The 15,639-nt window shown below is 28.4% G+C and overlaps 1 protein-coding gene and 1 pseudogene across 1 annotated transcript; both read left to right on the top strand.

Moving 5' to 3' along the window:
- The first annotated feature begins 1,120 nt into the window (after window positions 1-1,120).
- Window positions 1,121-7,483, top strand: LOC113387768 (trypsin-7-like). Its single transcript, XM_026625146.1, has 5 exons — window positions 1,121-1,198; window positions 2,915-3,062; window positions 5,649-5,904; window positions 7,023-7,135; window positions 7,204-7,483. The coding sequence occupies exons 1-5, from the start codon at window positions 1,144-1,146 to the stop codon at window positions 7,400-7,402; spliced, it is 771 nt and encodes a 256-aa protein (XP_026480931.1). The 5' UTR covers window positions 1,121-1,143; the 3' UTR covers window positions 7,403-7,483.
- A 1,122-nt stretch (window positions 7,484-8,605) lies between these two features.
- LOC113387764 lies at window positions 8,606-13,699 on the top strand (annotated as a pseudogene).
- Window positions 13,700-15,639: the final 1,940 nt, after the last annotated feature.

Here is a 15,639-nt window from a genome sequence, read left to right as displayed (position 1 = left end):
ATGTGATGCAACCCTTAGTTCAATTTTACACAAATGAAATCTAAGTTCAATTTGGACCGGCTCAGGAATTTAGTATATCAAATAATTGCTCAATTGCGAACTCTTTTCTATTGGAGAAACTAGCCAAACCTGAGTAAACGCCTTAATCAACACAAAAATAATTCAAAAAATCCCAAACAATTTAAAACAATGTTAACTGAGCATATTAAAATTTAAATCACAATATCGATTTTTTTAACCCTAAAATTTTACTTTTGAAGAGAATACAATTAAAAGAAGATTCGCTGAGGGTTGGTTTTACAATTACATAACGACAGAGTCATAAATAAACGCAATGACAATACGGCCCTTATCGAAAACGAACACGTGGTTCTTAATAGCGTGTCAAAATTCCTTAAAAAAATAACAAAATCCCATCGCCTTTTAAATTTTCCAAAAAATATCAACACATGCTAAAAACTACTTTGAGAAAGTTGTGACATTCTATCCTAAACTCCGAAGAGTAAATACATAGTTCGACAACTTGTCAAGTTATCATGATTATTAGGTGGTTTACCATTTGTGATGTTTGTGTTAAAAAATACATATCTTATCAATGTGCACATACTCCATACCATGGATTAAAATGGTTTCATATGCTATATTAGGATACAAAATTGTAAGTGTTTTATTACTATTATATTTATATTGTTTTCCATGAAATTTTCCTTTCATATAATTTATTTAGTTCCAATTTTTATAGTTAACTGATTACCACTGAATGATGGCTAAGATGCTAGCCGAACGTATGGATTTTAAAATAAATAAATTTAAAAAAAAAAAACTCATACTATTTTTATTGATGTTACGCCCGAATATTAAACTCAATTAAAATATATATATATATATATATATATATATATATAAGCAAAAATCATATATCCCTCAAATAGTCAAATATAGCTTCTAATCGCAATTTTAGACATATGATAATCTAAAAATAAGTATTACACAAGGCTTAAGATATCACAAGTAATATGAAGTATTCGCGTGAAATAAATAAATAAAAATTTAATGTTATCTTTAATTACAGAATATGTAATATTTTAGTTTTAGTTGCTACTGTTACAAAATTATTTGATATTTACATTTCGAGAAAGCAAAATGGGCGCGCAACTCTGGATCCAAGTTTTAATAGTTTATGGAATATTTTCTCACAGTGAGTTTTGTAATTAATAATTTACTTATTTGTTAAATATAAATATATTCATAATTATATTATAAATAAAATAAAATGGTTATAGTCAAAATTATTTAACAAACTTATGTTTACTACATTTTAAATGTTCTTTACAAAAAACATTTATATATATATATATATATATATATATATATATATATTAAATTATTATGATTTTGAATAATTACAAAAATTAACAACAAAAAAATTAAAATACGAACAAACTAGTGAGCAGGGTATCGTGTCTTAATTCCTGAAATTGTAATGTACCGTAATTCAAATTTTTAAAAGTTTTAATAATTGGTTTCATTTTTAAAACTAGATTTTTGCCAATTTTAAAATTTTGGAAAAAAAATCGACTTTTTACAAATCGGATGAACCACGCTGTCGAAAATGTCGAGAACCTTTGTTCGAACTATGTAAGTGAAATTTAAACATCCATAGAAATAGAAACAAAACTTTGTGCTTATTAAAATCTCTATAAAATCTAATAATTTGATGTGCAATGTTCCAAAATGCCAAACGCCATATTTTTTACTTTAATTCGATGAATTTTTCATTTCGTCAGTACAAGTAAAATATTTTTTGAATGACATTTTGAAACATTCAAATCGATGATCCGTGCTCTCAAAATCGTCGACGAAAATTTGTATCCGTACACATACATCAATTTTTTTTAAATGTCAAATTGTTCAGATACGTACAATTTTATTTTCGATTAATACGTACAATTTTTATTTTCAATTTTTTTGCTATTACTACAACTTATTCTGCAGGAAGTAAATTGATTGTGGCCATGAATAAATATTTTCAAATTTTGTTTAATAAAAAACTAATTTCATAAAACGGAACCTAAAGGTTATTCTAGTAATAAATATTTATGAAAAGTTGTATATATATTGCTGTAATCAGTTCCATATTTTATCAACAATTTTTATATAATTATTTTATATTTGAACAATGATCAAAGCTTAAAGGTCCTGTGAGCTTTTCTGATAAATTACTCACAAACTGCTCTTTTTAACAGTAGATATGGCATCTATATGTGATGATTTTTATTATTACAATTTTTGTAATAGTGATTATTTTTATTGGCGCAGCAATGCCGAATAAGAGCTGTTTGAACTTGTAAGCATATTGATATCTAAAGTTTCAAGTAAAAAGCGATGTCACTACTGCTTGACATGAGGCTGATCGAACCCGGAATCGCTGATCTGACCCATAGAAAGATATAAACTTAAAAACAACAAACCGTTTCGTATAATTCAAGGAACATATTATTCGCAGTTTCCTTTCACCGATGAAGACGTGATTGATTTTCACCTGAATTTAGCTACTACTTTCAGTTGTCACTGTTTTAAATATGCAAAACTAATGACAATAATTATACTACATACTCTATATACAAAGTTCTAATCTATAGAACAGATATTGAGAAACGAATTCAACCATTTGTCAGAGATTTAAAACCATTAAATCCAAAAATAATTTTTTGAAATTTTAAAAATATTCAAATTATTCGTTATTAAGATATAATAAAATTTGTCATAAACGTATTGAAGTTATAATTTTTTCACTGAACTAAAACTACAGCAATTTGCTTCAAAAGCACAATGTACATACAGTAAAATGAACTGGCAAATTTACATCTATATGTTTGAAATATTTTTTTTTAATTAAAATTACGTATTTTAGCAACATCAAAGCGAATAGTCGGAGGCGAAGTTGTTGATATATCAACATGCGGATGGCAGGTGTCTTTGCAAGACGGCGAGGAACACCTTTGCGGAGGATCCATAATCAACAAAAACTGGATAGTCACCAGTGCGCAATGTGTTCAAGAGTAAGATAAATATTAATTACTTTATATATATTTTAATTTTAGACAATTATTCGAAACAAGATAAACATTGAGAACAAAAGTACATAATATGAGTATAGTCAACATCAAATAAGTTTTATCTTACTTATGATAAGACTTTCTAAAATCAATCAGAAAACTAGTTCGTATTGGTATTTTGCCTTGAAGCAAGTAACATGGATATGTGTAAATAATCGACTTTATCAATAAAATATAAATTAATTAATGAGTTATTAAAAGTATTTCGAGTGGATTTATCATCGATCACTCTATCGTTATACCAAGTAAATCGTTTTATTTTGATTTTAACAAACGTTAAAAGAACTACTCATTTTCTCAAACTTTGATGCATTCTTGAAATTAAAATACTTGTCAAAAGGCCGTAATATTTCAGAAAGTTCTATAAGAACATGATATATATCGCCAAAAAAAGTTTCATAAAAATCGCCTTAAATTTTTTTTTCAACAATTAATTATACATAAAAAACGGCTCGGTAGATTTTTACCTAAAACTAATTAGTATCATTCCCAACTAATATCATTCGACCAGTTTTTGATTTTTCAAAATTGATTCGGTAGTATGAGCTTAAATGTGAACGAAAAGTTTAACACTTTTTTACAAATTACAAAGAAACGGATTGGCAGATCGTCGCACAAAACTGACAAACAATAATCCCCATTGAGATACATCAAACGGCTTTAAAATTTCTGAAATCGGTTCAGGCGTTTTTGAGCAAACGTCGATGAAAAGTCTATTTCTGACAAATGCCAAAAAAAATGATAATTTTTGCAAACTTTGAAAAAATTTTAAAATTAAACGACTTGCCGTAGGGCCGTAATATTTTACTATAATCTATAAGACTATTGTATCTACCGTAAAAAAAAATCAGAAATCGTGGAAAAAAAATTTTTTAACACTTTATTACAAAAAAACGGCCCGGCCAATTTTTACCAAAAACAAATCAGGTCGATTCCCAACCAATATCTTTCGAACGGTTTTTGTATATACAAAATCAATTCAGAATTGTGGGCTAAAACCTGGACGATTTTTTTTTTACTTTTCTGCTATTTACAAAGAAACGTCCTCATAGAGGTGCATCAAATGGCTTTTGAATTTTTGAAATCGTTCCAGTCGTTTTTGAGAAAACGTCAATTTACGGCAAAAAATCTGTTCACCACACGCACACACACACACATATACTTTTTTCAAATTTGGTCTCATTCAATTCGGAATGCCTTGAAACGTCGAGAAAACATAAAATTAGCGGATTAGTTAACAAGTGGCGGAATTTAAAAGTGTTAAATTCTAAGTTTTTTTGAAAACTTTGAATGAATTATATTTCTGAGAATTTTGAAAGTAAAAAAATTAGACTTTTTTAATTATGACTTTTATTCACAACAGTCCACCTATCGTCATAAACAATTCAATAATTCCACTATGCAATTCTGTCAAATATTTAGGCATGCGCATTGATTCAAAATTGACATGGAGAACGCACATTGAAAATAAAAAGAAACAAATCCAACTGAAAATAAAAGATTTTTACTGGCTTTTTGGGAAGTAATCTGAAATCTCTCTCGATAACAAGGTACTTCTGTACAAAACTATCATTGGCCCATTTGGACTTATGGAATTGAACTATGGGGCTTTCCTTGTAAACATCATTCGATAAAGTCAAACATAAACATCATTCGATAAAACCACGTTGCCCTCTATCTGAACTTAAATAAATAAATTTTCTGAACTCTTTTTTCTGCCTCCCCAAAAACTTGGTCAATTAATGTCATTGCAAGTAAAATGTTTTCTGAATTGAATTTACATTTTTGCCCCATATCTCTGAAATGTTGCAACTTGCTTTAGCCAAATACTAATCAGCACGCCTCCCTATCAATAGGAATGTTTTGTTGTCAAAATCAAAATGATTTAAGATGTTTTCGAATACTATAACTTACCTTATGAGAAGTTAACCAATAGTCTATTAAAAATATAACAACTATATGTTTATTCATGTTAAATTAGCATGTATTAAATTTTTATTCAGACAAATTATCTAGGATCATTAATAAAAATATACTCGATGCCGAACAAATGTCAAGAATATATCTGTAAATAAAATATATATTCAATATTTAATAGTATTTTAAACAAAATACATCCCAAACTAACGGTGTATGGCAGCGTGCCTAAAGGCAAATTGCTGAAACTTCCCGTACCGTAACGAAATGATATTAAATGTTTTCAAATAGATTTTTATAAATATCGTAACATTGTTCAATATTCATAAGAATTATATAAACTGAATTGCAAAGTTGGAATTATTTGTTTGAAGGATATTAAAACAGTAATTAAAATCTAAATTAAATTACAATCTAAATTATTTTCGAAATACAAAAAAAATTTTTGAAACAAAAAATTGAAAAAAAAAATAGAAACAAAAATTGTTTTTTCCAAGGTGATTATTTTGTTGAAACAAGCAGAAAGTTCTTTGAATAATTCACATCGGACGCTTAGTACTCTCAAAAACTGCCATTTTTTATTGTAAATAATTATTTATGGTAATATTTCAGCGGTGACACCAATGATTTAACTATACGTACAGGAAGTTCCTACCACAATTCAAATGGAAATGTATACGAAGTAACCGACATAGTTTTACATCCGAAATTTAATATAAGGACCTTTGATTATGATGTCGCTCTGGTTAAAGTTAAAAATCCTATTAAACTTACAGTGTGTAATAGTCGACCTGTAAATTTAGCTAATGAGCAATATGAGACTCCTGTAGGATCTTTAGTTTATGTAACAGGATGGGGAGCTAACCAGGTAATATAATAAAACTGAAGTATTTTATATTCTATATATTTCCTGTGAGTTGATTTAAAAAACTGACTTTTATGGGCCGATTCTGCTGTAAAGTGAACTAATGTTATGGCAAGGTTGTGTTAACTTCCAGTTTTCATACAAAATGCTACTAAATACGGTCAAAATGCCGTGTATTTGCTGTCTGATCAAGTGTTTTATACATAAAATGCAACTTCACTCATATGTTATCAAGCCATATTTTAAAGATCCAGGTATAATGACATCGTCTTTTTTACATTTGTGGGTCTTCTATGTTAGGTTTTCTATCTAAAACGCCTAACTGCACAGCTACCACACAGGATTTTGCCAACATGGTCTTGCCATAACATTGGTCTTAAATAACGATAGAATAAAAACTATGATATGTCACAACAAGAACTCATAATTCTTGGATGTGTGTGTTTTTTATTTAATATTTATGCTAAAAATTAATTAACAGTATGCTGATCCTGCAATTTTATTTAAGGCAAGTTGCATGAACTTCCCCTTATGTGTAATAAATCCTAATAATCAACTTAGTCAATAAAAATTAAAATTTAGCAGCTTTTAAAATTTGAACAATAACATTTTTAGCTATTTACATAAAAAACAAATTATAAGTAAACCACTTTATTACAGCCTGTTAAATAACTATAATATTCTAAGATGATTGTTTAGAGTTAAACATTATGTTTTATAAGAATCATCACAAAAAAAAATTCAAAATTTTTCTGAAACTAACCAGCACGATATCTAACTGAGGCTTTTGATTTTTTGAAATTAAAACGTTTTCGAAATTCGAAAAATTTTGGATCACACACATGCACATACATGCTTTTTTCATTTTGGTGACAAGCAATTCAAAATGACGAGAATGGTCGAAAAAACATGCAATTACAAATGGATTTATTGACAAAAACAAACTTATTCCTCGGAAAGTTAATAACTAACAATTAATAATATATTTTAAATTACATACAAATTAATAACCTTTAGAACCTGGTAATTACTTAATTACAATCACTTGTTAATTGTTGTTAATTATTATTACTTATTACTTCTGCATCAATGCTAGTAATTATTTCAAAATTCATTTACAGACCGAAGGAAACGATTCTTCAGAATTACTTGGTGCTTGGATTCCTCTGATAGATTCTTCAGTATGTCAAAGTAATTATGCAGAACCAGGAAAACCAGACAGAATCACTGATAGGTAAAAATTAAATTTATAATAACACCTTAAAATTGTAAAAAATTAATAACTTTCACATTTTATTATAGAATGTTATGTGCTGGTTCTGCAAAAGGTGACGGTTTTTGTCACGGTGATTATGGTGGTCCATTAGTTGACAAAAACAGGAAACTTATAGGGATTGTATCCTGGGGTACCCATTGTGGTCAATCTGATAAACCGGGAGTTTACACAAAAGTAAATCATCCAGAAATTCTAGAGTTCATTTTGACGAAATCTAGTGATTAAAAATATCATATCAAAAATAATTGCCTTCTATTTTGTAACTTTTGTATAAAAATTTTGAATAAATATTTTGTTGTGCATGTACTTTCATTTGTTGTAGAGCAGGGTGTCGAAATACAAAAAAAGGTTCGAGATAATATTGAGTCAATAACATGATATTTAACTTCCCGTAGGGTAAGTTATGGTAATCGCAAACAAATCGAAAATGAAAACTTTTGCCTATCTTTACGTTTCAAAGATTTCTGAACATTTTGGCATAGCTTAGATGTGTGTGCGGATACAAATTTTCGTCGACGATTTCGGGAACACCGATCAACCGATTTGAATAATTCAAGAAACATTGGATTTGTATTGATAAGGAGACGTGCTGATTAGTTTTTGACGATGACAGGTCTAGGCGTTCCAAAGATACGAGGCAAAAAGTGCCAAAAACGGTAACTCAGTTTTTAAGAGAACGGAGCGTCCGATTTCAATAATTCAAAAAACATTTTACTTATATTGAAGAATTGATTAAATTTTTGGAAAGGCAGGTCCAGCAGTTATAGACTCTCAATAAAAATAAGTTAAAAAAATGTCATTTGTCGGTCAAAAATGTTTTTGGACATATGTACATCAAATTATCAGATATTTTATAGAGATTTTAATAATGTGTACACATTTTGTGTAAATTTTTTTGGGTACCGTACCAAGATTTTCAATTCCGGTACCATGATACACGATACCATGCACCCCACTAGTTTCTTATTTCTATAAAAGCCTGATTTTATATAAAGTAATGCTAAATTAAGTTTGTATTTTGGTATCTCCATTTTTGAAGCATGACATACCTTTATTGAAAGTTTTAAACCCAAAATCTATTTTTTTTAAATCATTTCTTTCTGAATATGGTTTAAGGTCACAAGTTGTAATCTTATTTGAAAAATCTTTTAGAATACTACTTTGTATTCGTGTAATAAATACTTGTATAAATTGGAAATTGGAAACACCTGATTTGTTTGATATCTACACGCGAAAGCACTTAAATACAGTTTATCATATAATGATTGTACTTTAGTGCCAATTTTTTACGTGTTGTAGACAATGAATCAGTAATCAAATTTTTCAAAATTATGCATTTTACGTATGAACATAGCTCATCAAAAATTATATAATACCCGGGTATAAAATATGATGAGTTGGTACATGAGATCTCTATTTTGTATTGAAAACTTGCAAAAGCATCATAATTAACAATGATGAAACTTTTGGTAGTTTTTGCGATTTTCGCTCAAATCAGTTTTGTTTTTGGTAAAAGATAATAATATATTAACGTTGAAATAATATCAAAATTTAGTTGCTTTCTAACGAAGTTAACTTTTTAGGAAATAATGTAACAGAATTCGATGACCGAATCGTTGGAGGTGAAGATGTTGATATATCAACTTGTGGTTGGCAAATTTCATTTCAAAGTGAAAACCTTCATTTTTGTGGAGGATCAATTATTGCACCAAAATGGATTCTAACTGCTGCACACTGTGTTGAATGGTAAGGATATTTTAATAAAATACTTAATATTATATATATATATATATATATATATACAAATAAATTAATGTTATGAGTAAATCAGCTACATCTGTAGCTAAACAAAATATATTGCAATCCTTATAAGAAAAAATTAATGGGTTTTATAGCTGCATCGGTAAATTAAAACTAAACAATTGGTTTATTAATAATCATTCATTAAAAGCAAAAACATAAGAACTAAAAGATGATCAAGATTTGATCAATTTCAAAGCAGTTTTACATAAATTTTTTCAAATAAGAAAATATTATTTTCTGTTTTGCCATTAGAAATATTCAATTTAAAAGTTATATACGGTTAAGGTTAATTATCAATTCAGTTGTAAAGATGAAATATACAGAGAAAGATGCAGATTGTAGCGCAATCCAATAGCACAACTAGTGGTGCATAGCATCGTAGAAGGTAAATTCGTGAAACTTCCCATACTGAAAATTAAACTTTGTTTTTTTTTAAAATATGAGAATTTTTTTACATTTGAAATTTTTTTAAAAACTTTGAACTTTGAAAGAGCGTAAACGCAGTGTCGCAATCTAATTGATATACATTTGCACGGAACGCATTGAAACAAAATTTGTACTTATAAAAATCTCTATAAAATATCTGATAAATTGATGTGCATAAGCCTTATCATCAATTTTTATCACCAAATTGAATTTTTTTAGAAACCTCTAAAACGTAAACACGTATAAAAACAATTTCTTTTTCGATTTATTTGTTATTACTATAACTTACTCTTATGTCTGATTAAAACGGCAATATTTCAATATCAAAATCATGAAATTAGCTCAAAACTGGGTTATACCTCAAAAATGGTCAAATATTTTAACTTTAACAATTTACCAAATGGTAACCAATTTTATTGCGAAATCCGAAATATAAGCTTAGTAAAAACTAAACCTTAAATTAAATTGAGTAATTAATATTGTATTTAGTGTAACTATGTGTGTTTGTTTCTGTAAATATAACTCTAATTAGAACAAATTCAAAATATAAAATTTTTAATACAACAAGTCCGGGACAAATAGTGCTTCAAAATAATAACTAGTGGTGTACGGCATTGTGTCTTGAGGCAAATCTCTCGATAATAAAAATAAAATAAAATAATTTTGAAAATAAAAAGAAAATGAAATTACTTTTTTCCTCGAAAACAATCGTTTCGTTAACACAAGCAGAAAGTTTTTTGAATTATTCTAATCGGATGCTTATTTCTTTCAAAATAGCCATTTTTTGCACATTTTGCTTTGTATCTCCGAAAAAGCTATACCTGTCTTAGACAAAATTTAATTACCACTTTTACCCATCTTTACAAAATGAATGTTATTTTGGATTTCTCAAAAACTCCATTTCTATTTTCTGCATTCTTTGCTCCGTATCTCAGAAACGGCTGAACCGACTTTTGCCAAAAACTAACCAGCAATCTTTCTACCAATAGGAATAGATTGTTTTTGAACCATTCAAATCGGTTGATCCGTGCGCCCGAAAACGTAGGCGAAAAATTGTATCCATGCATACATACACACTCACACACGTACACACATCCATTTTTTCTAAGGTATTATTCCAAAATGTTCAGAAACCTTCAAAACGTGAAGAAATATAAAAAAATTTAATTTCGATTTTTGGACGATTACAATAACTTACCCTACGGGAAGTTAATAAACAGGTATTATGAGAAAATAAATCTTTTTTTAAGTTCTTTATAACGTAATGTTTGATGTGCATAGCCTCCATATATATTCCCAGATTAATATACTAAATATTACTTCTGATTAATTAAACTACATTGTAATGAGATGTATATAATGGGCATAACCTATGTTTTATAATTTAAATATGGCAACATAAATATTGGGGTTTAAAATATTTTACATATGTTTAGAACCTCATTTAAAAACGAAAAAATCAAATTCTCAAATGATAATAAGTAATTAAATTCTAATTTTTAAAACTTTTAGAGAATTAATTACAAATTTGATAAAAACTAAATTAACTTTAAAATTTGAATTTTCAATTTCAATGGAATTTTTGCATATATGCTACTATCAATAATTATTTCTAGGTTGAAAAAGCCGCTCAAAGACATAACCGTACGTATAGGAAGCAGTATACGTAACAAAGGTGGTCGAGTTCATAAAGTAATAGATTTCCACATGCATCCCTCGTACAATAAGAGGGCGGATTATGATTTTGACGTTGCTGTACTAGAACTTGAAAAACCAGTCTCATATACGGTTTGTACAGTAGTATCAGTAGATTTAGCCGAAAGTGGAACTGAAGTTAAACCTGGAGCAATACTTAGTGTCACTGGATGGGGTGCAACTAAGGTATTATGAGAAATGTTGTGATTAATTATCCAGAAAATTTAGGTTAATGTGGGTGCTTAAATATAGTAACGGATAAAAATAATTAACAAAGCAATTCAAGTCTCAATTAGAGAATTCTATACCATTATACCGGTATAACAAAAAACGATATACTGTATACCGCCCAAATTTTTGGCGGTTTTATAACAAATAATTACCTTGAAATATTGGTATTCTGGCATTGAAACATAAGCGCTAGTTAATACATATCATACTTGAATTTTAAGAACCATCTAAACTTCAAACCTCATAATCACTTTAAACAAATGTTCTTTCAAGTCGTATAAACAAGTGTCAAAAATATTTACTTTTTCTTATGTAAAAAAGAGACAGTTTTTTCAAGTGGCATCAGCAAAACAAGTTTATTTTTTAAGTTTGTTCAAATAACGTAATTTTGTTCACATTTTTTAGATACTCTATATAATCACAATATCAAAATTGAAAAGGCTTACTGGGTTTTAAATCTAATATTTAATATTTCATATATCATCAAAATTACTAAATGTCTTCCTTTTTGTAAAGACAGATTGTACTTCAATAAAGAGAAAAAAAAACATTTTTTAGATAAAATTGATACCAGTATCACCGGTTTTGAAAGCGAAAATACCGAAATACAGGTATCGAAAATTTTTATCGATATTGCATTCCCTTGGTTCAATAAACAATAATATTTTATTTTGCAAAAAGAATTTTTGCTTGGCTTTATTTAATAGATTTTATCTTACGTTATTTTATCAATTCAATTTACGCATTAAGGTTACAATAATTCGTAATAAGCTTTAACTTGGCAACATTGTTTAAAATACAATTATAAAAGAAATCTCAAAAGTCCTCATCGATCCGATGCGAACTAAAGAAAATGGCAAAAGGTCAAAGGTAAAAAAACGACCCTTTAGCAATTTTTTGCTAAATGGTCAGTTTTATCGCGAAATTACGTGAGACAATATAGTAGAGCATAAAATTATCTACAAAAACGTATTTATACTTTTTTTGTTCAAAGCCACCGTTTTAAAGAAATATCACTTTGAAATGAACGTTTAAACGCCACCTACGAGGTAGTGTGCTTAGCTCGTTTTTTTTACGTGATTTCCCTAGTATTTCACGGGTCTGTCTTGAATTGGAAAATAATATTTGAGAATATGGATTGATAAAAATAAAGGCGGTAATTATAAAAATGCAACTAAATTTGGGAGTCATAATTTTCAAATGTATCTTTATATTTTACGCATCGTTTTTCTTGATCTGTTCTTTTTTTTTTAACTCGCATGTCCTTCTGCCATTTTTTACCTCGCATTGGATCGATGAGGACTTTTGTGATTTTTTTATAGTTGTATTTTAAATAATTTTACCAAGTTACAGCCCATTACGAATTATTGTAACTTTGACCCAGGTTTTAGGTTTAAATTGCCGGGCTATTATACGTTTACAAAAACTATTGATTGAAGTCTTTAGTGCCATAATAATTTTGAAATGCAGTTCATTTTATTTTCATAAAACCTTTAGTACTTACCAATACATTTAAGAAATGTGATAAGTTTCGATAACCAAGTTGTTATATATGACAGTCAGCAAGTTGAAAGGAATAAAATTGAAATTGAGATTGATGCCACTAAATTGTAATGGAATACACTTAAATATATTCAAGTTATTACCTTAGATATATTGAAATAAATTTGAATGCAGACAGAAAATTTTTACTACAAAGTACCAGAATCATAGAACAAGTATTACTTCAATTTATGTATTTTGACTATTAACTTTATGTTTCTTTCAATGCATATCTTATATTGAAAACTTTAGAAAATCTTTTTTTTGCCATTTGTTATATATTTTGGAACAAAGCATTAATGTAATAAAAAATTATATAATTATGAATATATAAATAGTATATAAATAGTATTAAATACAGGAAGGTGGTGGCGGAACTTTGCAACTACAAGGTGTGAAAGTTCCAGCTATCTCTCCCAAAGATTGTGCTAAGGGATATCCACCTTCTGGAGGTAAAGACAAAATTACAGACAGGTAGGTATCTTCTTAAAGTTAATACATCAAAATAGATATAAAGCGAGAATTTTAACATAAAATTTTATTTGGTTAAGCATGTTATGTGCTGGTCTTCCTGAAGGAGGTAAAGATTCCTGCCAAGGCGACAGTGGCGGTCCACTGGTAGATGAAAATAGAAAGCAAGTAGGAGTGGTTTCTTGGGGTCAAGGATGTGCCAGACCAGGAAAACCAGGAATTATGCTAAAGTGTCACACCCCGAAATCAGAAAATTTATTGAAAAATATGCTAATGTTTAAGTGGATTTCATTTTCAATATAATGTGATTTAAGATACTCTTTAATGTTATGATATGAATTGTGATAAAATAAATAAAATTGAAGAACTGATATTTTCAAAGATTATATAAATCTAATTTTATACGTTCATTTTTAGGTATATAAACAGAAACCAATATATAATTCTGTTTAACTAGGGTGTAATATCTCTGAAGTTATGCGAAAGAACAAGTAATAATTTACAAATAACATGTTTTTTATGCATTAAAATTGAACGCTTCATTCTCTCAAAATTTTATTTTTGCATTTTTTGCCTCGTATCTTCCAAACGGCTGGACCTTTCTTTGCCAAAACTAATCAGCACATCTTTCCATCACTAACAATCAAATTCTTGTTGAATTATTCAAATTGGTTGATCCGTTCTCTCGAAAGTGTGGTCCAAAAATTGTATCCGCGCATTATTTTTTCATACACACATTATTTTTTCTAAGGAACGCCAAAATATTCGAGAAGGTTGAAACGTGAAGATATGCAAAAAAATTCATTTTAGATTTTTAATCAATGTAACCCCACGGAAGTTAAAAATATAGGAACTGCATTCAATGATACAGTTCACTACAGTGATACATCATTAAAAGTAAAAAGCATTAAAAGTAAAAAAAGCAAATTTGATATCTTTTTGAAATAGATTATTATAAATACCGTAACATTGTCTAATATTTATAAGAATTATATAAACTAATTTGCAAAGTTGAAATTATTTATTTAAAGTATATAAGTGAGCTTTAGAACTTTAGTCATAATTAAAATTAAAATCTGAATTATTTTCAATATACAAAACAAAATTGGAAAAAAAAAATTAGAAAAGTTTTTTTTCTAGAAGCAGTTATTTTACTAAAACAAGCAGAAAGTTCCTTAAATCATTCGGACACTTAGTTCTCTCAAAAACTGCCATTTTTTTATACATTTAGCTCTGTATTTTCCAAACGACTGGACCTACATTTGCCAAAAACTAATCACCTCTTCTTCCAATCGTTACAAATTGAATGTTTTTTAGATCATTCAAATCAGATACTCCGTTCTCTAAAAATCTCGATTTGTATTTTCTGCACTCTTTGCTCTGTATCTTCGTAACGAGTGAACCTGCCTTTGCCAAAAACTAATCAGCACAACTCTTTATTAATAAAAATCGAATGTTTTTTGAACCATTCAAATCGATTGATCCGTGCGCCCGAAAATATGGACGAAAAAATGCGGACATACAAAACACACACACACATTCATTTTTTCTGAGGTATGCCAAAATGTTCAAAAACCTTCAAAACGTGAAGATATGCAAAAATTTTCATTTTCAATTTTCAAGCATATCGTCAAGTTTGAATAAAAATTTAATTTTTGCACGGCTTTTCATAAGTGAAATTATTAATCTTATTAGAGTAATCGCCAATAAACATGTAGGTGTTTCTGAATAATATATAAATCATTTTAATGCACAAAATTTATTTTTAGAATTATTGTATTTTCACTATTTATGTATATAATAACCTGCAGCATTTAGAATTACGTGTAGTCGTAGAATTCCTGAACCTAGTATTATCAGAAAACTAATCCAGTGATTGCCTAATTATGGGATTAATACATATAATTCCAATTAGTTGAATGTGACATTTAGCCTTAAGGCAAGTTGCATGATGTCGATGAAAGTTCTAATTTTGATACACGCCAAAAAAATGATACTAATTTTGCAAACTGACGAATTTTTAATACTAAACGACTTGTAGGGCCGTAATATTTCAGTGTGATATGAGATTATGCTATCTACCGTCAAAAAATCATAGAAATTGTTGAAAAAAAATTTTAGCTCCTTATTGCAAGGAAACGGTCCGGCCGATCTTTACCAAAAACTTTCCCAACCAATATCTTTCGAACGATTTTTTGAATTTTCAAATTTGATTCAGAATTGCGGGCTAAAACGTGGACGACAAATTTCTCACTTTTGCTGCTATTTCAAAGAAAAGCCTCGACCGATCGTCG

Source organism: Ctenocephalides felis, unplaced genomic scaffold (genome assembly GCF_003426905.1).
Source record: "Ctenocephalides felis isolate EL2017-DRISC unplaced genomic scaffold, ASM342690v1 CF-g0.4_SCAFFOLD_03572, whole genome shotgun sequence".
NCBI lineage: Eukaryota > Metazoa > Arthropoda > Insecta > Siphonaptera > Pulicidae > Ctenocephalides > Ctenocephalides felis.
This window is presented reverse-complemented; position numbering and strand designations above follow the sequence as displayed.